Below are 27,282 nucleotides of genomic sequence, written 5' to 3'. Positions count from 1 at the left end.
CCAACACCTATTCCTATTAAAAACATAGTGAATATAGGAATAAATGGACTTTGCCTTAAAATAATTAGTAGCATCTATTTAAAACCATTAGCAAGCAAGCAAGTAATGGGGATAAACTGGGACCATTCCTAATTAGATCAGGGGTGAAATAAACTTACCCATTATCACCACTGTTTGTCAATATTGTATTAGAAATGCTAGCTTTGGCAATAAGAGAAGAAAAAGATATTAAAGGAAAAAAGAATTAGCGTAGGTAATTAGGAAACCAATTATCACTCTTTGCAGATGGCATGATGATATACTTAGAGAACCCCAGGGAATCAGCTAAAAAGCTATTAACAATAATCCACAAATTCAGCAAATTTAAAACATTTGAGAGTATAGGAATAAATGGACTTTTCCTTAAAATAATCAATAGCATCTATTTAAAACTATCAGTAAGCATCATATGTAATGGGGATAAACTGGGACCATTTCCAATAAGATCAAGAGTGAAACAAGGTTACCCCCATCACAATTACTATTCAATATTGCATTAGAAATGGCTACCTTTGGCAATAAGAGTTGAGAAAGAGATTAAAGGAATTAGAGTAGGTAATGAGGAAATCAAATAATCACTCTTTGCTGATGATATAATGGTATACTTAGAGAACCCCAGAGATTCTACTAAAAAGCTATTAGAAATAATCCACAACTTAAGCAAAGTTGCAGAATACAAAATAAATCCACGTAATCATCAGCATTTTTATACATCACTAACACAATCCAACAGCAAGAGAATCAAAGAGAAATTCCATTTAAAATAACTGTCCATAGTATAAAATACCTGGGGATCTATCTGTCAAGGGAAAGTTAGGAACTATATAAGCAAAACTACAAAACATTTTCCACACAAATAAAATCAGGTCTAAGCAATTGGAAAAATATCAAGTGCTTGTGAATAGGTGGAGCAAATAGAATAAAGATGACAATACTTCCTAAACTAATCTATTTATTTAATGCTATACCAATCAAATTCCCAAGAAACTACTTTACTGAACCAGAAAAAAATGACAAAATTCATCTGGAACTACAAAAGATCAAGAATTTCAAAGGAATTGATGAAGAAAAAAGTAAGTGAATGTGGTCTAGCTGTACCAGATCTAAAACTATTTTATATAGCAGTGATCAACAAAACCATTTGGTACTGGTTAAGAAATAGAGAATTTGATCAATGGAATAGGTTAGTTTCACAGAACAACATAGCCAACAACTATAAGAATCTAGTATTTAACAAACCCCAAAACTCCACATTTTGGGATAAGGATTCACCATTTGACAAAAACTGCTGGGAAAATTGGAAATTTAGTATAACAGAAACTAGGCATAGACCCTATCTGACTCTGTATACCAAGATAAGGTCAAAATGGGTTCATAATCTAGACATAAAGAACGATACAATAAACAAATTAGAAGAACATAGGATAGTTTACCTCTCAGATTTGTGGAAGAAGAAGGAATTTGTGACCAAAGAAGAATGAGAGATCATTGTTGATCATAAAATAGATAATTTTGATTATATTAAATTAAAAAGTTTTTGTACAAACAAAATTAATGCAGACAAGATTAGAAGGGGAACTGGGAAAACGTTTTTACATTCAGTAGACCTGATAAAGGCCTCCTTTCTAAAACATATACAGAATTGACTCAAATTTATAATAGCTGTTCACCAAAGGATATGAACAGATAATTTTCAGGTGAAGGAAATGAAATTATTTGTAGCCACATGAAAAGGTGCTCCAAATTACTATTGATCAGAGAAATGCAAATTAAGACAACTACACATATCTGTCAGATTCGTTAAGATGACAGGAAAAGATAATGCTGAATGTGGAGGGGATATGGGAAAAGTGGGACAGTGATACATTGTTGGTGGAACTGTGAACACATCCAACCATTTTGGAGTTTGGAACTATGCTCGAAAAGTTATCAAATTTGGCATACTCTTTGATCCAACAATATTTCTATTGGGATTATATCCCAAAGAGATCTTAAAAGAGAGAAAGGGACGCACATGTACAAAAATATGTGTGGCAGCCCTTTTCATAATGGCAAAAAATTGGAAACTGAGTGGATGCTGAATGGCTGGATAAATGATGGTATATGAATGCTATGGAACACTATTGTTGTGTGAGAAACGACCAGCAGGATGAGTTCAGAGAAGGGTGGAGAGACCTACATGAATTGATACAAAGTGAAATGAGCAGAACCATGAGATCATTATATACAGCAATAACAAGACTAAATGACAATCAATCCTAATGGACATGGTTCTCTTCAACATTGAGATGATTCAGGCTAGTTTCATTTGTGCAGTGATGAAGAGAACCATCTACACCCAGAGAGAGTACCATAGGAACAGAGAGTGGAACACAGCATAGCATTTTTACTCTCTGTTATTATTTGCTTGGATTTTGTTTCTTTTTTCTCAGTTTTTCTTTTTCTTTCTTCTTGATCTGATATTTTTTCTGCCCAACTGGATGTATGTGTGAATATTTATACACATATTGGCTCTGGCATGTATCTCAGCATACTTAGCATGTATTTAACTGCCTGTGAGGTGGGGTAGAGGATGGGGGGAAGAAGGGGAAAATTTGCAGCAGGATGTTATGCAAGGGTCAATGTTGGAAAAAGTACTCATGCATATGCATTGTGAATAAAAAGCTTTAATTAAAAAATGAAATAAAATAAAAAGTCAGACCTGAGCAATAGGAAAAATATCAGCTGCTCTTAGATAGGCCAAGCGAATATAATAAAGATGACACCACTACCTAAACTAATCTACTTATTTAGTGCTATACCAATCCAACTCACAAGAAACTATTTTACCGACCAAGAAAAAATTACAACAAAATTCATCTGTAAGAACAAAAAGTCAAGAATTTCAAGGGAATTAATGAAAAGAAAAGCAAATGAAGGTGGTCTAGGTGTACCAGACCTAAAACTATATTATAAAGCAGCAGTCAGAAATAGAACAGTTGATCAGTGGAATAGGTGAGGTTATAGAACAAAATAGTCAATGATGATAGATAGCAATGTAGTATTTGACAAATGCAAAAACCCTAATGTTTGAGATAAGAATTCACTTTTTGACCAAAACTTCTGGAAAAATTATCAAAGAAAATTCAAAGAAAATGGTGGAGCCAAAATGGCAGAGATGAGTCATGAGCCTTTCTGAGCTCTCCTTTATCCTTAAAATATTTTTTTCAAAACTCAGCTTCCGAATTAGTGCTTGACTGTCAAAACCCAAGAATATTGGGAGTACAACACATTACCCAAAGAAGATAATCTCAAAATTGGCCAGAAAAGGTCTATTTAGCTCACATGTGGGGATGGAATAGGGTTAGCCCAGGTGCAGATTCAGGCAGATAGGCAGGGAGAGCATGGAAAACAGCTCATGCTGAGCAGAGAAGAGGAGGGAAGGGTGTGGCTTCAGCAAGCAGAAAATTTGCAGGGAGAACTCTCCCACAGTGTTGGCTACTCAGTGCAGCTACTAATCCCAGTGCAGACACTGATCCCAGCACAGCCACTGTCTTACGCTGATGCTTCACTGCTACTTCCTGTTGTCTGTAGAGGCAGCCTGGAAATACCCCACTAAAATCCTTAAGCAGACTGCAGCATTTTTGTTTGTTTGTTTTGGGGGGGTTGTCTTTCTTTTTTTCAGTTAAAATGAGTAAAAATGCAAAGTGGGCTCTAATTATAGATAATTTCTATACTGAAAAAAGAGCAGATTTCAGAAACTGAGGAGATTAAAAACAGTTTGTCTCTGGATCCAAAGATAAAGATTATCTGATTTCCACCAAATAAGGCTCTCGTAGAGGAAATTAAAAAGGCTCTTAAAAGAGAGCTAGAAGAAAAAGGGGAAAGGAAAGGGAAGGTTTGCAAGAATGTCTGCATAAGGCATGTAACTCATTAAACAATAGAGTGGAAAAAGAAAACAATTCCCTGAAAAACAGAATTAGTGAAGTGGAAAAAAGAAAATAACTCCTCAAAAATAAAATTGGGAAAACAGAAAAAATTCCATAGAACAAGCACCTCATTTTAAAACTCAATTGAACAATTGCAAAGGGAAATAAAAAAGGTAAATGAGGAAAATAATTCATTAAAAATCAATGGAATGGAACAAATGGAAATGAAGGACTCAAGGAGACATCAAGAATCAGTCAAGCAAAACCAAAAAGGAAAAAAAAAGTTAAATATATACCTGGGAAAAGAACAGACCTGGAAAATAGATGTAGGAGAGATAATCTAAGGATTATTGTACTCCCTGAAAATCATGATGAAAAAAAGAGGCTGTACATTATTTTCAGGAAATCATTAAAGAGAACTTCCTAGATGTCATAGAAACAGAAGGTAAAATAGACACTGAAAGAATTCATTGATCCCAAAATTAAAACTCCAAGAAATATGTGGCTAAATTTCAGAACTATCAGAGCAAGGAAAAAAATACTCCAAGCAGCCAGAAAAAAACAATTCTAATACAGAGGATCCACAATAAGGATTACTCAGGATCAAGCAGCATACACATTAAAAGATCAAAGGGCCTGGAATCTGATATTCTGAAAGGCAAAGGAAGATGGTATGCAGCCAAGAATAATTTACTCAATCAAATTGCACATTTTCTTCCAAGGAAGAAGATGGACATTCAATAAAATAGGTGAATTCCATTTATTTCTGACAAAAAAAATAATAGAGCTAAACAAAAAGTTTGATCTCCAAATATAGGACTCAAGAGAAGCATAAAAAAGCAAAAAGAACTCTTGAGCACTGTTTTCTTCTTGGGGTATACATAAAAAGTACATATATAATTTGGTTTTACTGTTATAAACAAAGGACCTAGAGGTAAAAAGGAAATTGTACCAGAAAAAGGGGAAAGTGGAGGTTCTATATCTCATGAACAAGCAAAGGAAACCTATTATATCCAAGGGAAAGAAGGGAGGGGAATGAACATTGTGTGAATCTTACTCTCATCAGAATTGGCTCAAAGAGAAAATATTAGACATATTTGCTTTACAGAATACAGTTTCTCTCCCATCTCATTGAAAAGTGGGGGGAGAAAAGTGAAAAAGGAAAGAGTAGGTTAAATAGAAAAGAATACAGAAATTGTAAGGGAAAGTTTTAAGAAAAGGGGAGGGACTTTAAGGGAGGAAGGGATGCTAAAGAAGGAGAATTGCATTTAGCAAGTGGTACTCATAAGTTTAATATTGTATAGGGGGGTAAGGAGGAAAAAAAAGAGAAAAGCATAATCTGGGGTTAACACGGTGGCAGGAAATACAGAATTAGTCATTTTAAACATAAATGTGAATGGGGCAAACTCCCCCAAAAGTGGAGGCAGATACCAGACTGGATTAAAAACCAGAATACTACAATGTGTTATTTATAGGAAACACAAGTGAAGCAGGGCAATACATATAGAGTAAAGGTAAAAGGCTGAAACAGAATCCACTATTTGCAGGTGATGTCAAAAAAGCATGGGTAGGCATCCTGATCTCAGATTAAGCAAAAGCAAAAAATTATATAAATAAAAGAGATAAGGAAAGGCACTATATCTTGCCAAAGGGTGGCATAAATAATGAAGCAATATCCATACTAAACATAAATGCTACAAATGGAATAGCATCTAAATTCCTAAAGGAGAAGTTAAAAGAAATGCAAGAAGGAATAGACAACAAAACTATAATAGTGAGATATCTTAATGGCACTCTTAGAACTAGATAAATCAAACCTTAAAATAAATAAGAAAGAAATTAAAGAGGTAAATAGAACACTGGAAAAGTTAGGTATGCTAGATCTTTGGAGAAAACTAAATGGAGACAGAAAGGAGTACACTTTCTTCTCAGCAGTTCATGGACCTATATAAAAATTGATGATATATTGTGATATAAAGACCTCAAATTCAAATACAGAAAGGGAGAAAAAGTAAATGCATCCTTTTCAGATCACAATGCAAGAAAAATAACATTCAGTAAAAAAGCCAGGAGAAAACAGACCAAAAATTAATTGGAAACAAAATAATCTTATCCTAAAAAATGAATGGATGAAACAGCAAATCATAGACACAATGAATAATTTCATCCAAGAAAAAGGTAATAATGAGACGACATACCAAAATGTTTGGGATGGAGCCAAAGTGGTAATAATGGGAAATTTTATATCTCTAGAGGCCTACTTGCATAAAATAGAGAAAGAGAAATTCAATGAATTAGTCTTGCAAATAAAAAAGCTTATAAAAATAGCAAATTAAAAAAACAATCAAACGGTAAACTTGAAATTCTAAAATTAAAAGGAGAGATTAATAAAAGTGAAAGTAAAATAAGTATTGAATTAATGAATAACACTAAGAGTTGATTTTATGAAATAACAAAATAGATAAACCCTTGGAAAATTTGATTTAAAAAAGGAAAGAGGAAAATTAAATTGATAGTTTTAAAAATGAAAAGGGAGAGCTTTCCATTAATGAAGGGGAAATTAGAGCAATAATTAGGAGCTAATTTGCCCAACTTAATACCTTTAAAAATATAGGTTGCCTGATTAACAGAGGAAGAAGTAGATTGCTTAAATAGTCCCATTTTAGAAAAAGAAATGGAACAAGCTATTAATCAACTGCCTAAGAAAAAATCCCCAGGACCAAATTCATTTACATGAGAATTCTACCAAACATTTAAAGAACAATTAATTCCAATACTATATAAATTATTTGAAAAAGTAAGGATTGAAGGAGTCCTATCAAATTCCTTTTGTGACACAGACATGGTACTGATACTTAAACCAGGTAGAAAGAAATTAGAGAAAAAAATATATAGACCAATCTACTTAATGAACATTGATGCAAAAATCTTAAATAAAGTATTAGCAAAAACATTACAGAAAATCATCCCCAGGATGATACACCATGACCAAGAAGGATTTATACCTGGAATTCAGGGCTGGTTCAACATTAGGAGAACTATTAACATAATTGAATATATCAATAACAAAATTAACAAAAAGCATATGATCATTTCAATAGATGCAGAATAAGCATTTAATAAAATCCAACACCTATTTCTATTAAAAACACTAGAGATTATAGGAATAAGTGGACTTTTCCTTAATATAGTCAATAGCATCAATTTAAAGCCATCAGTAAGCATCACATGTAATGGTGATAAACTGGAACCATTCCCAATAAAATCAGGGGTGAAACAAGTTTGCCTACTATTACCATTGTTGAGGTCAGGAACCGAATGTTGAGGTGTAGACCACATGTTGAGGTCTACATTTGGGGTACCTAAATGAAATTAGGGTTTAGTTAAGGTCTAGTGGCAGGTTTGGGGTACAGGGAGTCAAACAGAGTTCCCCTGCAACCCCCTTAGATTCGGCGCAAGGATATGGCTGTATATGAGGTCTAGAAGCGGCGCGGCTTGCCAATAAAAGCATTTATTGGCCCAGAGAGCTAGATTAATAAAAGAGGTTTATTATTGAGTTTAGAAGTAGGAGATAGGTGAAGGTAGAGATAAGGAGGGCACTGGACAGAGGGTCCAGTGGACAGAGGGTCCTCACATGGCAACCAGGTTTGGAATCTCTGCAAAGAGGGGTTCCTAGTGTGGTCCTTTTAAGTCAGAGACTTAGCTCGAGGGGCTTTGGGGTGTAGCCCCAAAGTTGGCTCAGATCTGGGTGGGGCTGGGACAGGTCCAGACCTTCTATTGAAATTCAAAGGGACCAGGATTTGTGAGTCAAAGGGTAATTTACATTAGCTAGGGGGATTGGGAATCAAAGATTGGAATCTTTCCCGCATCACCATTACTCTACAATATTGTATTAGAAATGCTTGCTTCGACAATAAGAGAAGAAAAAGAGATTAAAGTAGGTAATGAAAAAAGCAAATCATCACTCTTTGCAGATGACATGATGATATACTTAGAGAATCCCAGAAGTTCTACTAAAAAGCTATTAGAAATAATCCACACTTTTAGTAAAGTTGCAGGACACAAAATAAATCCACACAAATCCTAAGCATTTTTATACATCACTAACAAAATCCAACAGCAAGAGATACAAAGAGAAATCCCATTTAATATAACTATCAGTAGTATAAAATATTGGAGAATCTATCTGCCAAGGGAAAGTCAGAAACTATATAAGCAAAACTACAAAACACTTTCCACACAAATAATGTCAGATCTAAACGATTGGAAAAATTAAATGCTCTTAGATATGTTGAACTAATATGATAAAGCTGGCAATACTACCTAAATCAGTATTTATTTAATGCTATACAAATCAGACTCCCAAGAAACTATTTAAATGATGTAGAAAAATAACAACAAAATTCATATGGAAGAAGAAATGATCAAGAATTTCAAAGGGAAAAAATGAAATGAAGATGGCATAGCTGTACCTGATCTAAAACTGTATTATAAAGCAGCGGTCACCACAACCATTTGGTATTGGCTAAGAAATAGACTAGTTGATCAGTGGAATATATTAGGTTTACAGAACAAAATAGTCAATAAGTAATAATTATCTATTGTTTGACAAACCCAAAGACCCCAACTTTTGGGATGAGAATTTTCTGTTTTACAAAAACTACTGGAAAAATTGGAAATTAGTATGGCATAAACTAGGTATTGCCTCACACTTATCACTGTACACCAAGATAAGATCAAAATGAGCTTATGATATAGGCATAAAAAATGAAATTATAAATAAATTAGAAGAACACAGAATAGTTTACCTCTCAGACTTGTGGAGGAGGAAGGAATTTGTAACTAAAGGAGAACTAGAGATCATCATTGATCACAAAATAGAAAATTTTGATTATATCAAGTTAAAAAGCTTTTGTACAAACAAAACTAATGCAAACAAGATTAGAAGGGAAGCAATAAAGTGGCAACCATTTTTACAGTTAAAGGTTCTGATAAATATATATAATATATATTCTGATAAAATATATAGAGAATTGACTCTAATTTATAAGAAATCAAGACATTCTCCAATTTATAAATGGTCAGAGAATGTGAACAGACAGTTTTCGGGTGATAAAATTGAAACTATTTCTACTCACATGAAAAAGTGTTACAAATCATTATTGAGCAGAGAAATGCAAATTAAGACAACTCTGTGATACCACTACACACACACCTGTCACATTGGCTAAGATCACAGGAAATAATATCGACAAATGTTAGAGGGGATGTGGGAAAACTGGGACACTGATGCATTAGTTGGTGGAGTTGTGAATGAATCCAACCATTCTGGAGAACAATTTGGAACTATACTCAAAAAGGTATCAAATTGTGCATGCCCTTTCATCCCGCAATATTACTAGTGGGCTTATATCCCAAAGAGATTTTAAAGAAGGGAAAGGGACTTGTATGTGCAAGAATGTTTGTGATAGTCCTCTTTGTAGTGGCCAGAATGCACCCATCAATTGGAGAATGGTTGAATAAATAGTGGTATTTACTCAGTGGAAGAACACTGTGAAATGAGTGTGGACCACAAAATAGCATTTCCATTCTTTCTATTATTGTTTGCTTCCTTTTTGTTTTTCTTCCCAGGTTATTTTTACCTTCTTTCTAAATCCATTTTTTCTTGTGCAACAAATTGACAGTATAAATATGTATACATATATTGTATTTAACCTGCACTTTAACATATTTAATATGTGTGGACTACCTGCCATCTAGGGGAGGGGGTGGAGGGAAGGAGGGGAAAAGTTGGAACACAAGTTTTTGCAAAAGTCAATGTTGAAAAATTACCCATGCATGTTTTGTTAATAAAAAGCTATAATAATATAAAAAGCAAAGAAAGAAAAAGAAAACCCAAAGACTCCAGTGTTTTTTTTTTTATAAGAATTCCCTATTTGACAAAAACTGCTGGGCAAATTGTAAACTGGTATTGCAGAAAGTAGACATTAACCCACACTTATTATCATATACCAAGATAATGTTGAAATGGTTTCATGATCTAGACATAAATACATATTATAAACAAATTAGAAGAACATAGTATAGTTTACCTCTCAGATCTGTGAAGGATGAGTGAATTTACAACCAAAGAAGAACGAGAGATCATTATTGATCAGAAAATAGATAATTTTGATCATATTAAGTTTAAAAGTTTTTGTACAAACAAAGCTAATATAGACAAGATTAGAAGGGAAGAAATAAACTCGGAAACATTTTTAGATTCCAAGGTTCTGATAAAACCCTCATTTCTAAAATATATAAAAAACTGACTTAAATTTATAAGAATTCAAGCCATTCTCCAACTGATAAATGATCCAAGGAAACAAACAGACACTTTTCAGATGAAGAAATTGAAACTATTTATAGTCATATGAAAAGTGCTCCAAATCACTATTAAGACAAAGTAAGACAGCTTTGAGATATCACTACATACCTGTCAAATTGGCGAAGATGAGAAGACACAATAATGACCAGTGTTGGAATGGAAATGGGAAAACTGGGACATTGATACATTGTTGTAACTGTGAAGGGATCCAACCATTCTGGAGAGCAATTTGGAGTGGTGCTAAAAAATTATCAATCTGTGCATACCCTTTGATCCAGCAGTGTTTCTACTGTCATTATATCACAGAGAGATCTAAAAAGAGGGAAAGGGACCCACATGTGCAAAAATATTTGTGGCAGCCTTTTTGTAGTGGCAGAAAAAAAATGGAAACTGATGTATGTCCATCAGTTGGAGAATGGCTGAATAAATTATGGTATATTAATGCTATGGACTATTATTATTCTGTAAGAAACGACCACCAGGATGACTTCAGGGAGGTCTGGAGAGTCTTATATGCACTGATGCTAATGAAATAGCAGAACCAGGAAATCATTATAAAAAGCAACAACAATACTATACAACGATCAATTCTGATGGATGTGGCTCTCTTCAACAATGATATGATTCAAACCAATGTCATTTATTCAGTGATGAAGAGAGCCATATACACCTAGAAAGAGGACCATGGAAACTGGGTGTGGACCACAACATAACATTCTCACTCTCAAGAATTTGTTGTTTGCTTGCATTTTGTTTTCTTTCTCATTTTTTTCCTTCTTGATCTGATTTTTCTTGTGCAGTAAGATAAATGTATAAATATGTATACATATATTGGATTTAACATATATTTTAACATATTTCACATGTATTGGATGACCTGCCAGCTAGGAGAGGGGGTAGGGGAAAGGAGGGGAAAATTTGGAGCAAAAGATTATGTGTCAATGTTGGAAAAATTACCCATGCATATATTTAGTAAATAGAAAGCTTTAATGAGCAAAAAAAGAATTCAGCTAAATTTGTGTCACCACTAATCTGACATCTTGGCTCCCCATTTTAGATTTTTAAAATCATTATGTATATATATATATATATATATATATATTTTAATTATAGCTTTTTATATGCATGGGTAATTTTTACAACACTGTCCCTTGCACTCACTTGTGTTCAAACTTTTCCTTTCCCTCCCTCCACCCTCTCCCCTAGATGGCAGGCAGTCTTATACATATTAAACAAAAATCATTAGATTTAAAAAAAAAAACCCTTTTTTGAACCTGATCCTTACCTATATTGTAGAATATACTTCTTTCCACATTCTCTGATATATTCAAACTGGCTTGAAATGTTTATAATATATCACTCAGAGACCTTGATGATTTCTTTTTGTTTTTCCATTATCTATATAAAGTACAAAATTTATACCATGGAGTCATGAATCCCCCCATAAAATTACTCCAGGGGAAAAATTAAAATAAAGACATTAAATTATCTATTCTGCAACTTCATTGGTATGATCATATTTTAAAATTATCATTATCAAATAACAGATTTTTCATTGGTTCATTAGTTAATTAGCATTAAGACTTTTTCTGAATATTAAATTAGTAATTTATAGAGTAAATAAAATAATTATATAGAATTTGTTTCAACTACTTTTCAAATATTGTTTTTTTTAATTGAAAAATAATATTTGTTTTTGTTTTTGTTTTTTTATTTCAGTTGTCTTGCTTGATACAACAACTGTGCTTGGAGAACTAGGCTGGAAAACTTATCCATTAAATGGGGTAAGTCAAAAAGGCTCATAAATGTTGTCTTGCTTATTAATTACTTGTACAAATAAAATGTTTAAGCAATGCTTTCAAGTGGAGGATAACTTTAATGATATGACTGATGTGAATTTTTATATGTAAATCATGGCCTGCAGATAAAAATATCAGAATTATAGCTAATGTTAAAATGAAGATACAAGTCAAGTACTCTTTTAACATGCAGAATAGAAAATGCCCATTTATATAGTACTTATGCAGTCATAAACTTTAGAAACCCCTCATAATTACATATATTATCAAAATTAAGACTCTAAACAATTTTCAGTGTTTTTTTCCCCTTACGTTTACTATTTTAAATGACTGAATAAGAATACATAAAGGCATGCACACATACAATCCCTATATGGGTGTGTGTATATGCACACAAATTAGATGTTAGGAAACTTTAACTGAAGCTGCTAATACATTAACAAATTATACCTATACTAACACATCAGTTCTCATTAAGAGTTCTTAAAATAGGAAAATAGTATTTCTCGAATTTACAATATTATTAATTGTGCTTATTGTTATGAAGCCCAATAACTTTAGCTAAATTGAAAGACAGAATATTTATATTCAAATCCCAACTTTTGTTCAAGTCATTTAATTTTTCAGGATCATAAATATCTTCTTCTCTAATATGAAGAGATTTTGTTTAATAACATCCAGGATTCCTTCAAGTTCCAGTTCTATCACATTGTGATTCTGTGATAGACTTTATTTGAAGAATTTCTTTCTAAGTATTATACTTAAAGGTTTAAAGTATGTAGTAGATGAGCACAGGATTTCCCCAAAAGATAAATAAACATTTATGTAGGACAACATATCTTGTTACTTCAAAGAAACATCTTTGTGTATTTGTAGTTATTTTTGCCTGGAACTTTTATACACTTCAGAAAAAAAAAACCTTAATATAAAAATATTTAATCACTCATATATTTATTATGTTAATTTTGGTTGGATTGTTGATGTAACTCTGGGTTTGTTCAATAATAGAGATTATTTTAATCTCCTACAGAAAGATTGTGTTTATATGTTTGTAGACTCAGTTAAATCTTAGAAACTTGGAAATAACTTCCTTTCCTTATTTAGCATGGTAATATATTAGAAATGCAAAGTACACTAGCCATTTTTTAAAAATTTATATTCTTTTATGATTCTTATTAACACCTTGTCACGTTTGGTATTATTGTAATTTTGAATGATTTTCTTTTTAGGATAAAATAAAAAATATATAAGTGCCTTTAAGCAAAATTTTTACTTTCCTTTAAAAATAATGAAACAAAACAAAATAGTTAATGCTCAAGGTCAGTTCTTGCACAACTTTCTCCCAAGCTTTTCATACTACAATTTCTTGTCAACAATCTATGTCCTGAGTTTCAAAATATAATTTTGTATTTTTACAGCAAAACAGTTACTATTGGATGACATATCTAAACATCTAAAATTAAATATACAATATGACACAATTTCAATCTTTACATTAATGATATGTGTACATGTATGCAAATTTGTGTGTGTATATGTAGATAGAGCAATATAAGAAGGATGTTATATTCACATAATATTTAGTACTTATAAATTTATATATATATATATGTGTATATATAAATGTATAATGCAAAATATAATACATAAATAAGCAAATTTAGAAGTTCTAAATATAATAAAATATATAATATGCTTCTTTTTATTTTCTAAATATCCTGAGATTATTTACTAAGAATATTGAAAATTCCATCAAAATGTAATTTAAAACTATGAATTCCTAAATTCATTTCAGTTCTTTATATAAAGCTTTAGTTTCTTATTTTTATAAAAGTTATATAATCATGTCACATGCTTCCAGGTTTATTTACTGAAATATATTCATAAAAACATTAGAAGGCATTAATACTTGTAACAAAGCTGAGGAAAATTCTATTTTTACATAGATTATCCTATTAGATAATAACAGCATATTAATCAAATGTAGTAATATTCATGTTACAGTAATATGGATTTTCCTGAAATATACAGAATGTTCCTGAACATGTAAATCATTATTGAAAAAAGATACTGGAAAATTATACTTAAAGTAGCATTTTAGAATTTATTTTTCCCCTTAGTTTGGATTAGATAGAGATAATATAATTATTAAAAAAACAATAGATTCACATAGCATTTTAAATTTATAAAGTATTTGTCTATGGAGTAAAGAATTCTTATACAGTAAAATTATTGGTCACTTTTTTATTAATAGCATTTTTCCCAATTACATATAAAAATTGTTTTCAACATTCATCTTTGTAAGATTTTGTGCTCCAAATTTTTTCCTTCCCTTTCTTCCCATCACTCTTCCCAAGACAGCAAGCAATCTGACACAGATTGTCATGTTAAACATTTTCACATTAGTCATGTTGTGAAAGAAGACTGAGAACAAAAGGGAAAAACTACAAGAAAGAAAAAAAAGTGAAAATAGTATGCTCCAATCTGCATTGAGAATCCATAGTTCTTTCTCTGGATGTGGTAAGCATATTCTATCACAATTTCCTTATAATTATCTGGATCATTGTCGAGAAGAGCTAAGTATATCATAATTGATAATTATACAGTGTTGCTGTTACTATTCATGATGTTTTTCCAATTCTATGCATTTCACTCAGCATCAGTTCATCTAAGTTTTTTCAAGCTTTTTGTTGTTGTTGTTGTTGTTGTTGTTGAAATTTGCCTGCTTATCATTGCTATAGAACAATAGTATTCCATTACATTCATACATTAGGACTTGTTTAGCCATTTTCCTCAGTTTCTAATTCTTTGCTACCAGGAAAAGAGATGCTCCAAATATTTTTGTACTCGTGGGTTCTTTTCCCTTTTTTTATGATTTCTTTGGAAGACAGATGGAACAGTATTATTACAAGATCAAAGGGTATGCACAGTTTATTAGCTCTTTTGGCTTAGTTTCATATTGTTTTCCAAAATGGTAGGATCAATTCACAACTCTATCATTACTATCTTGACTTTCCCACATCTCCAATATATATCATTTTCTTTTTCTGTCATTTTAGCCAATTTGATAGTTTTTAACATCCACCCCAGCAAACCCTGTGATCTAAATCTGTCTCCCTCCTCTTTCTTCCTCCCCCAGATAGCAAACAATCCAATATAGGTCAAACATGTGCAGTTCTTATAAACCTTTATCTGAGACACTAGTTATATACATATATATATATATATATATATATTAGTATAATCAAAATTATCTAATTTTCAATTTATAATTTTCTATCTCTTGTTTGGTTGCAAATTTGTCCCTTAATAGGTCTGACAGGCAAACTATTCCTTACTCTTATAATTTGTCTATGGTATCACCCTTAATGTCTAAATCATGTACCAATTTTAACTTTATCTTGGCATAGAGTGTGAAATGTTGGTCTATGCCTAGTTTCTGTCATACTATTTTCCAGTTTTCCCAGTACTTTTAGATGAAGTCTTTGAGTTTTCAAACAGATTATTACTGTGTCTTCTGTATCTAACATGTTTCATTGATCCATCACTTTTTTTCTTAGGCAGCACCAAATAGTTTTCATAATAGCTGCTTTATAATATAGTTTGATGTAGAGGACTGAAACTATTGAGTCGATGCACTGAGGTCAGGACTTCCAAGCACTTGAGGCTAACTACCAATTGGACAGCACTCTATGGGCATGTGCTTGGAAAATGGTCCTTTCCACTATCCATGCTGGCTCAATGACTGGTGTATACAGACAATTGTAGGAAGGACTAGGGGGTGGAGTAAGACTGGCCAGAGTCACACTTTTGGCAGTAGATGAGGGAAAAGGCTGTCACAGAGATTCTGCTTCCATCCTGTTCAATCTAAGGACTTGTGCTTATCCTGACTTGGGCTGAATCTGAGTTACTGGGGTGCTAGCGTAATCATCATAGTTTGAGATTTGGTATTACTAGACCACCTTTGTTTGTATTTTTCTTTCATTAATTCCCTTGATATTCTTGACCTTTTGCTCTTCCAGATGAATTTTCTTATTATTTTTTCTAGTGCTATAAAATTATTTTTTGCTAGTTTTATTGGCACTGAATATATGCACTGAAATGACATTGAATAAGTAATTTTGGTAGAATTGTTATTTTCATTATGTTATTTCTGCCTATTGGTTTTGATATGACATTATTTTTGTGAAAAACATTTTATAATTTTATACATATTATTCCTGGATTTATATTGGTGGATATACTATCAAATATTTATATTGTCTACAGTTACTTTAAATGGAATTATCTTGACTCCACCTCCCTTGCTATATATTCTTTTAAAAAGTAAGTAGAGTGAAATGGAAATTCACAGTTTCATACAGAATCCTCTTTTTTTTTTGTATTCTCTTATATGTGTGAAAATATTCTTTTATCACTTTTTTTGAGCTTAAGGTGAAAATTTTAAAAGAATTTAAAAGAACTAGAAAAAGACAAAGTGCCCAATGGTTGTGAATTTCCAAACAAATTGTGGTATACGAGGGTGGTTTAATAAAATAATTCTGTAAAATGGAAAAATATCAGAAATTCTATAAGGCAATCACTCAACAATTTATTAAGCCTACAATGTTCCCTGCTCTAAGCTAAATGATAAGAATACCAAGAAACACAAAACATCCTCTGGACAAAATGGCTGAGAAAAGGCATGGATTCTACTGAACTCTCTCTAAAACTACTTCTAATATATTCAAAAAATCCCTTTTTTTGCTCCTCTTTTACATCAGATAATTTACTCTTATCTGCTGCTGCTCTAATATACTAGTATATTACTATATAGAGTAAATTATCTGATGTAAAAGAGGAGCAAAAAAGAAGTGGAGGGGGGAACATGTGAACACTATTCTCGTCATTATTGACTCAAAGAAGGAATAACATATACATTTAGTTGGGTATGGAAATCTCTCTTGCTACATACAGGAAAACATGAAGGGGAGGATATGAGAAGATTGGCAGGGTGAGGGTAGATTAGGTTTTACTGATAGAAAAGAGGTCAGAGTAGAGAAATTAAGTCAGAAGCAAAGCACTTTTGAGATTGGGCAAGATTGCCATTTTTCTCCTTCATTTTCAAAGAATACCCTGACAACAGGGAGGTGATGCCATGATTTGCAAGTGAATTGAATTTGAGTGAAGACAGGCTGTCCACCTGCTTCAGTTTTTTCCTCCAGAGCCATCTGGGTCCAGTAGCCAGATATACTAAAGGATTACTGGAAATGGCCCTGGATATAGTGGGAGACCTTGGCCTTTTTAAGCTAAGGTCTTTCATAGGTCTCAGTTTGACTGAGGCCACACCCATCCATTGATTGGGACTAAGCCTCTTTCCCCTAGTCCAAAAAAGAAAAATTTTCTTAAAGGCTATGCCTCAAATCCAAATCACTCTTTCATTAATTGGTCAACAATAAGTTCCAGGTCAAGCCTCAATTAGTCATAGTTTGGGTCCTGGATTACACAGAGTGAATATAAATAGCAACCATTTCCCTTTTGAGTAGATGCCTTTCTTTTTTGTACTAGATGCCATACTTTGTCTTTATCACTACCTTGTCTTAATCAATGAATGGGTATGGCTTCAGTCAAATGAAGACCCATTAGAGGACAGAGTGAAAGGAGATAATGAGAGCAGGAAAAAAATGGGGAAAATAGGATGGAAGAAAATATAGTAATCATTGCTGTAGGGGAGAAAAGTATAGGAAATTTCTCTGAAAAGACATCATTTTTCAAATATATAGAGAACTGAATCAATTTTTTTTAGAAATAGAGAACTGAATCAATTTTTTTTTAGAAATAAGAGTCATTCTCCAGTTGATAAATGGTAAAGCATATGAACAAGTAGTTTTCAGATAAAGTAATCAAAACTACTATTATCATATAAAATGTTCTAAATCACTCTTAGTTACAGAAATGAAACTAAAACAATTCCATCATAGTATTTATCTTGACATCATCTTGAAATTTCTTTACAATAAATCACAAATGTTGGAGGGGATGTGAGATAATTAAGACATGAATGCATTGTTGGTGAAGTTGGATATTGATACAACCATTCTGGAGAGCAATTCGGAACTATAATTAAAGGCCTATGTATATCCTGACCAAGCAATATAACTACCAGATCTATATCCCAAATAAAAAAAAACAGGAAAAAGGCCCTGTATGTATAAGAACATTTATAAGAACTCTTTTTTAATGGTGACAAAAAATTGAAAATTGAGAATGTACCCATCAATTAGGATGGCTGCACAAGTTGTACATGATTGTGATGAAATACTATTTTTCTGTGAGAAATGGTGGGTGAGCAAAATGTTCTGAAAAAACCTTGAAAAACTTACAAGCAAAGTGAAATGGGTCTACATTAATAAAAATATTGTATGATGATCAGCTGTGAATAACTTGGCTATTCTTAGCAAAATTATGATGAAAAATACTATCTTCCCAGAAAGAATTAATGAAATCTCAAAACAGAGTGAAAGCTACTTTTTCTTTATTCCATTTTTATGGGGGTTTTGCTCTCTTCTTTCCTTATAACACAAATTATATGACAATATGTTTTTCATAACTGTACATCTATAATCTGTATCAAATTGCTTGCCTTCTCAATAGGGAAAGGGGATAGGGAAAGAGAGATTTGAAACTTAAAAGAAAAAAAATTAAATTACTTTTACATATAATTGGGTGGACATGAAATAGTGAATATTATTCTGAAGTTTATCTGCTTTTATGATGGTTGTCTCAACACTGTTGGATATTGATTTGTTTTTTATTATTGAGTAAGAAGGGGTGCTGAGTATTTGAGAAAGGTATTGTAATAGTTTATAGTAGGATGTTCATATGTAAGAGTACAGAAAGACTTTGAGGCACTAATAAAGAATTCATAGGAAAGAGGGAAAAACAGATGTTGTCATGATTATGTATATTTAGTTACATTTATGACAGATAAATAAGAAATGATAGTATGGCTGAGAATTTCATATGATTCCCTAAGAACTGGTCATCTGTGGTTTTAGCATTCAAAGGGATCAAGTCATCTAGTTCAGGCCCATCATGTTACCTACCTGGAAAATTGAAACCCACAGTGTTTATGACCTGTTCAATCTCATATGGAGAGTAACTGACAAAGCCAGCTAAGATTTAAATTAAGGTAAATTCTAAATCAATAGTTCTAATCATATGTTTCTTCCATTATACCATGTTATTTCTTATTATAGTTATGTATATGAAAGCTTTTTGTCTATGGTAGGTTCTAGCAATGTGTTTTGGTTATATAAATTTAAGAATGACTAACTACAGCTGTCATTATTTGTATATGTTAGGTATGTGTTATCTTCAGCATGTAACTATTGCAGAGTTTCAAAGAGCTTCTTCAAAAAGAAAGGACATGATGAAATAATTGTCTGACAGTAAGAAAAAAATGGCATGGTTTTGTAGCAAAATTGACTATTGAAAAGATGATAGCCAAAGTGTTTCATTGATAACTTCAACATTGCAAGAAAAAAAGTAAAAAGTCTCCACCAAAATGTGTTGGTCTCTCAGTGGTAATATTTGGGAGAAAATGAACAAGAATTCCCAAATGTGAATGGGAATTGAAGAACTGTGATTTACATCACTGCAAAGAACTTCTGAATTCAAAATATTCATTTAAGTGTTAATATGTTACAATCTTCAGAATGATAATGTATAAAGTAATATGTATATTTGGAGTTAAAGTTTGCAAATCTCTTCATGGCTTCTATTTTCTTTTTTTTAAAGTAAGGTTTAAAGATGTTAAGTGCCTATAGTCACACAAAGTATATTAAGTTTGTTCTTAATTTGTGCAAACAGCACAACAGATAGCAATGATAACAAAACTATTACTAAGTTTAAAATCAATTTCACTTTTTTTTGAGAAAATGGTTTTTCCACTCTTAGAACTAATGAATGAAGGAAGAAAAATCTCCAGTCTTTAAATTTTAAGTCAGGACCAGAAAGGAAATTAAGTTTAAACAGTATCCCAAGTGTTGTGATTATTTTCTAAAAGAGTTAAAATATTCATACTTTATTATATAGGATTTTACATGTTTACTCTTATCTTTCCTACTTTCTCCATCTTGTGTATGTTTTAGCACATATATGACAATGTTAATGGGCAAAAATGAAATACAGTCACAAAGAAGATAATGGAAAATACTCTTATATTGAAAAGAAAACAGAATGAGTTTGTAAAATGTAAAACATATAGTAAGAATCATGAAATAACTATTGGTTTTTACTTCTGATTTTCTTTTGGAACACAATTGGAATTAAGTGACTTGCTCAGGGTCTAACAGCTAGTAAGTGTTAAGTGTTAAGTGTCTGAAGTTAAATATGAATTCAGAACCTCCTGATTCCAGAACCAATGTTCTATCCATTGCATATTTAGTTGCCCCTACTTTTGATTTTTAAAAGTTCTTTAATCGTTGTCAAAAGATAATGATTTACTTTTACCTTGGTCTTATTTTAATATAACCATGAATGTCAGTTATTTACTTCAGTATGCAAGTGGTAGTTATTAAGAATACCTTACATTCTTCAAAAAGGTTAATACTTTGTTGAAATACACCATTTCAGAATAAAAGAAAATGTAATTGCTTAAATCCTGGAGAAATTTTTTTTGAAAATTGTTTAAATATTGATGGAACAAGCTTAACATTTTAGACATCTCATGAACAAATATATACGAAACAAATTTTCTCACACATTTGTATACACACACTATATATATATATATATATATATATATATATATATATATATATATATATAGTGTGTGTGTGTGTGTGTGTGTGTGTGTGTATGTATGTATGTATGTATGTATGTATAAGTGTTATGGGCCAGAACTCTGAACTTGAAACAAGGATTCTTACAAGATGCCAAGGAATTGATGAGACAATGGTTATCTAGCTTAGCATGGTGCTTAATAGTTCTCTAAGTTCAGTATGATTGATTTAATCTTACAACAAATAATGGTTTCCTAATGATATAATGATTGGCTTATATTAGAATAGAGCATATGAGTCAGGGGGGACTCAGAGAGATTCAATTCCATCTTCATCAGCCTCGTGGTGGCTGGCCTGGCCTCCTGTATTTTCTCCACTGAAACCAAGTCCCATTTGAAGGCCACGAGAAAGTTAGCTGAGCACCAGGTGAAGGAGACAATAAAGACTTTTGGACTTTAAAACCTGCCTATTCTTGTGGTGATTAATCTGCTGAAAAGAAGCCTGCCCCCAAAACCTCCAGAAAACCAAACAAAAACATTACATTTTGGCACCCAATGTGGGGCTAAGAACCCACTTCTGTGACTCAGAAATTAGAGTAAGTACAAAAGTAGACAAGAAGGAAACTTTGTTAAGGGCTAAAGCTGAAATGGGACAAATGTATAGAAAGGAGCCTTTTTCACTTCAAGAAAAATGTATCGAAAGCATAGTTAAAGTCATTAAAAGCCAAGGTTTGATTGTAACTTGGGAGCAGATCATTGAACTTTTAGAAACATCTCCTTGGTTCTCTAAGGAAAAAGAATTAGATCCAGAGGAGTGGAAATTAGTAGGAGAGCAATTATGTGAATACTATAGTGATAATGGTACTGATTCAATTTCCAAAGAGACATTTTATACATATAACTTAATAAATTGACTTTAGGAAATTATATAAATTATAGAATAAAGAAAAAGAAGAAAGTGCAGGAGGGGGAGGATACTGACAAACTAGGCATAAAAGATGAAGAATTAGACAAGAAAGGAGTTAAGTACAAGTCTGATGAAATAAAGGAGTGTGGTGCTTCACAGCAGGAGCCATTAGGGCATTCCCCAACCCCTGACTTACCCCATCAATTAACCCTTCATGGGTAGAGGGAGAAGGAGGAGAGGCAGTGACATAATCAGCACCACCTATGAAGCAGCCTATGTCAAGATTACAAAAGGCACTAGTTAAAGCTAAAAAAGAAGGACAGGCTATATCTGATTTGATAAATGTATACCCTGTTATTGAAGAGTTTGACTCTACAGGTTAACAAAGGAGAAGCTACATTCCTTTTGATCCAGAAAAAAATCAAGAATTTGAAAAAGGGTTGCACTCTTAATGGGGCTACATCATCTTATGTTAAGATGATATTAGAGAATTTGGCTTATGAAATTTTAACCCCTAGTGATTGGAAATCTATACCAAGGACTTGTTTAGAACCTGGACAAAACTTGTTGTGGCTTTCGGAGTATAGTGAATGCAGGATACAAGCCCAATGAAATAAGCAAACTGGAGTTAATATACAAATCACCTTTGACTAACTAGCAGGTAAAGGTCAGTATGCAGACACTTCAGTACAGATTAATTACCCCATAGGCTGCTATGGGCATATGAGCAAATGGCTCCTGATGCTATAAAATCCTGGGGCTCCCTCCCAGGAAAGCAAGATAGAGGGGAAGTCTTCATGAAAATACAGCAAAGTTCAAATGAACCCTTTACTGATTTTGTGGGATGTTTGCAGACAGCTGTCATACAAACAATTGCAGAAAATGCAGGTATAGGGATTATAAGACAACTAGCTAAGGAAAATGCTAAAGAGGTTTGTAGAAGAATTATTCTGGGACTACACAAAGATGCTCTTTTAGAGGAGATCATAAGACACTGTACCACAGTGGGCATAAATGCCTTTTCTACACAGACTATGATGCAGAACATGGGACTACAGGGTCCCTCATGGCAAGGGACTTCCAGAGAGACTTGTCAATGCTTTCAGTGTGGTAAAGTAGGACATCTGAAAGCTTGATGTAGGCATAGAGATAGAGTGAGAAGACAGAGTGAGGAAACAAGACACAAGACCCCATGCAATAAGGGTTTTTACTGGGCCTCAGAATGTAGACTGACCTAGGGAAACGAGAGGTAGGGCCCAGCTCCAAGACCTCAAACAAAAAACAGGTTGGGGAATGATGGCAGCTGAGGTTATACCCAGAGAGTGTTTAGAAGTTCAGGACTCTGATGTGATCAATCAGCAGAGAAGCAATAAGATGGGAGAAAGGGATTACAATTGGGGAGAATACAACTGGGGAGGCTTTTTAACCCAACAGAAGGGCAGTGTCCAGTGCGAGCAGCTCCAATGTAATTGCCAAGTGATAAGAAGAGATTTAGAAAGTGGTGAATGGAAGGGAATAGATTGGTTAACTGCTTGGGAGAAAGGGTTTACTTGTATCTCTACAGATGGAGAAGGAATCAGATGGGTGGCAACGAGCACCTTGAGAGAAAGAAAAAGAGAAAAAAACCTCAAAACAAAGGAGAGGACATCTGACAAAACATCTGACACTGAAAGAACATAGCTGATAATGAGACTGTTATAGAACTTCAAGAACAACAGGAATCATTGGATTTCCGGAGATGAAAAATTGTTAAGACTGTTGCAGAACTTTAAAACCAGCAGGAGTCATTGGATTCCCTAAGATGAAAAATTGTTGATAAGACTGATGCAGGACTTCAAAACTTGCAGGAATCATTAGATTTCAAAACACATGAAGTAATGGACAATAGATTGGTTTTGGACTATTCTAGGACTTATGGACATGTATAATTCCTCATATTGACTCATGTTATTTGTTACATCACTACTAGCCTGTGTTATATTGCTATATACTTATGTAATAACTCCCATGTTGATAGATTTATGTATACCTATTTCAAGTGAGACCCTTCAGAAACCCGCTAATCTGGTTTTGATTCCCCATTTTCCTTTGGTTTTCATTTTCCTTCCTGAGACATCAGGGAGGATGTGATCACTTTCTTTTTCAGTGTTTTCACCCCTTTTTTGAGAAGTCAGGGAAGGTGTGATGACCTCCTTTTTGGGGTTTTCACCTCCCTGAGAAGTCAGGAAGAGTGTGACTACCTATGTTCTAAAACAAAAGAAAGCAGGAGATGTTATGGGTCAGAACTCTGAATTTGTAACAAGGATTCTTACATATAATGTATATGCATAGTTATAGAGATTGATTTCATTGGTATGAGAAAATCCCACATGAGGAAATTTCCTCTACCAATATAGTTTGAGAATTTCTTTGCAATTTATACTCTTAAAGACCAGTGTAGAAAACAGAAAGGTTAAGTTTATTGCCCAAGATATTAAAGTCAGAATGTATTAAAGGTGGGACAAAAACATCAACTAAAGTTTTCAGTTTCTTTCAAAGTCTATTGTTTGTTGTTTGATCTTCATTCTCAAAAATAAATAAATAAGACCAATGAAAAGAGGAAAATGATGTCTTGCCTTGCAAGTGAATTGGATTTAAATGAAGGAGATCTGTACAAAGTCATCAGTCTCATTCTCTCTTCCCTGTCAAGGATATTGTGAAAGAATTAGCAAGCTTTGTTTGTCTCCTTGTTAAAAGGCAAAAATTTATTATACTGCTGCCAGCAGTACAAGTTCTCAGGGAATTTAGCAAAGAATCAGGATTAAGGGGAAAATATATATATATATATATATATATATATATATATATACACCCCTCTTCTGAATTCTCAGAAACTTTGTAATTATTGACAACCAGAAAGTCTTAGGGTATTGCTATATTTTCCCTAGCACTTATACCTTATCATTGTAGTCTAGAGGATTGGAGATGGCCCGTGTTGTAGTGAAAGACTTCGGCCTTTTTAAGCTAACATATTTCCCAATTCTTGTTTTGTCTGAGGCAATTCAGTAATTATAGACTAAGTAAGAATTGTGGCAAAAGATGGTCTAGTTTGCCTTCCAAAGGAATCATTTTGGAAGGGGAAGATCCTCTTGAATTTCTGGTACTACTATTGGTATTTATACTCACTCACTCAGAGCCATACAAATCAAACAAATCCAAACAATGAGGGTTGGGCTGAGTGACTTGGGTTTAAATGAATAGTCAAGTACTTTCATTTGAATTAAAATGGACTTTATTGAAATCTAGTTTCCTAAGGGTATATTTGAAGTACACACACACACACACACACACACACACACAGTTCCTGGACTAATTTTCAACTCAATAGTGGGTGTAGCTAGAACATTACATCACCATATTACACTAAATATATGCCAACTATACTTTACACCATTACATCACATTAAGTATATGTTTAACTAGACAACTGTTATCCCATCAATCACACTGAATAGGTACTTAACTATAAGCATACTGCTGTCTTTGATTCACATATACCTTTCCAGAATTCCCCTGTACAGGGGAGGTCTCTGTTGAAAAAACATAATCTACATATGAAGGTATATATAATCTGCAATTTATAATCTTAGTTGCTTAAAGCATTGAAATGCTAAATGACTTTCTCCAATGTGTGATTCTGACCATGGTAAAGTGTGCACTTCTACATCATTTAATATGTATCTATGTGTATACTGGTCACATGCTGAAAAGATATTTCAAAATACAAACTCTCAGAAACATCATAATCAAAATCCAAATCTTCCAGATTATGTAAGAAGCCAGAAAGAAAGATTTCAAGTTTCAAGGAGCTAAGGTTAAGTTCCCCATAGCAGCTGCTGCAGTGAAGGGGTAGAGAGGTTATTAGAGTGCCATAGTCTAAAAAAGAAAAGAAATAGGCTTATAACCCAAAATAACTGTAACAGCATAAGTAAGTATTGTGGAGGTTTTCTTGGAGGCAGCCTTAGTCTCAGTTGAAGTAAATAATTACTCCATTATCGCAGCCAGCTGGTAAAAATGCAAACGTTTATTTCTCCTTCCAAATTAGCCCAGTTAGTTGAGGCCTATCTCTCTGCCTGGCTCCAAGAGATCTTGCAGCTTTGTCCTTGGCTTCTGCCTCTGCTTTCTTCAGCCTCCAGCCAGCACCAAGTTGGAAGATGCAATGAATCTCTCTGTACCTCCAGTCAGTTCCACCAGAAGAACTTCAAGCTTCAAAAGCTCCCTATATTTATGTGATCTCCCAAAGGTTAACTCCACCTTCTGGAGGGAGAGGGATTCTGGGTTATCTCCCAGAGTGCTCTCTGGTCCTAAGGAAGGTGTGAATGCAGATATCTCTTTCTAGACCCTGAATCCCCCAAACTGTGAACTCCATTGAGTTCTTAGAGCTCTCTAAAGGTGTGAACACAAGCATTGTTTGCATCAGTTGTACTTAGTACCTAGTTCAAGTTCTGGCCCAAAATATCTTCTTCTAAGATCAAATCAACTCCAATGTCTTTAACACTTTGTAAAGAAATGTCTTAACACTTTGTAAAGATTCCAACAAAGTATAATACAACAGGAAAAGAAACTGCCCTTTAACAAAAGAAGACTTTCTGAACACTCATGATGAAAAGTATATATCTGCAAGACATTTGCAAAAATAAGATTTAAAAAATTCAGGACAATTAACAGATAAAGTTGAGTAAAATTCATAAGAACATTGACCAAAAAAACCTAATATCCTAATATGGGGAGATGATAATGTGTCCTCTTATACCTTATAATTATCAGGGATCAGAGGAGAGATTGTAGAAGGCCTGGGTCAGTTCACATATGTTTTGAAGATATTAAAAAATGTATTGTAAAGGGTGGAGAAGAGAAATGCACTAAGTGTGATAGAGAAAGGGGAATGAAAAAATAAAATTATTTCACATAATTGGATTATCCAAGAAATTCATATTTTCAAAAAGGATGAAAGGGTGGAGAGCTGATGACATGTGAATCTTCCTTTAATTTAAACTGATCAAAGCAGTGATAGTAATGTGAAAACTGAGAGTAAGAGATCTCCCTAACAGCAATGGGATCCCCTTGGATGATTGGATGTGAAAGAATTCGCAAACCTTAATAAATACAGGCAGGAGGTTTGTGGCAAAGAATGGAATTTATTTACACTAAGAAACCTTGCTAGGAAGACTGATTTCTTAGTGGGCAAACTCCTAATTAGAAATTAGCAAAGGTGAGTTAACACAGAAGAAAATATCTTCATCAGTGGGCAAAATCCTATTAGGATTCTGCAAAATATCTGGGCATACAGCACTAGATATATTGGAGCTGCTTTGATGTTTGACCCTGAACTGGAGGTCCAACTCCAGACAAATCTGAAAGACTGATATTTCAATTCAATTCAATTCAAAATTGAATGAGATTACTTATTTTGGATGTTTCCTTTATGCACAGGAGGATGTGCCCCTCCTAAAGGACAG

At 33.2% G+C, this 27,282-nt stretch overlaps 1 protein-coding gene across 4 annotated transcripts in view; it reads left to right on the top strand.

Moving 5' to 3' along the window:
• The window catches only part of EPHA6 (EPH receptor A6), a 745,715-nt gene that overhangs the window by 61,602 nt on the left and 656,831 nt on the right, over nt 1-27,282 (top strand). For 3 of the 4 annotated variants that reach the window (XM_031958889.1, XM_031958890.1, XM_031958892.1), the window contains exon 2: nt 12,034-12,098. In XM_031958889.1, coding sequence (XP_031814749.1) covers nt 12,034-12,098 — 65 coding nt within the window. Of the gene's footprint in view, nt 1-12,033; nt 12,099-27,282 lie in introns of those variants that run through there. The other variant, XM_031958891.1, reaches the window with a different exon arrangement.

The sequence above is a fragment of the Sarcophilus harrisii genome, chromosome 3 (assembly GCF_902635505.1).
Source record: "Sarcophilus harrisii chromosome 3, mSarHar1.11, whole genome shotgun sequence".
Lineage (NCBI taxonomy): Eukaryota > Metazoa > Chordata > Mammalia > Dasyuromorphia > Dasyuridae > Sarcophilus > Sarcophilus harrisii.
This window is presented reverse-complemented; position numbering and strand designations above follow the sequence as displayed.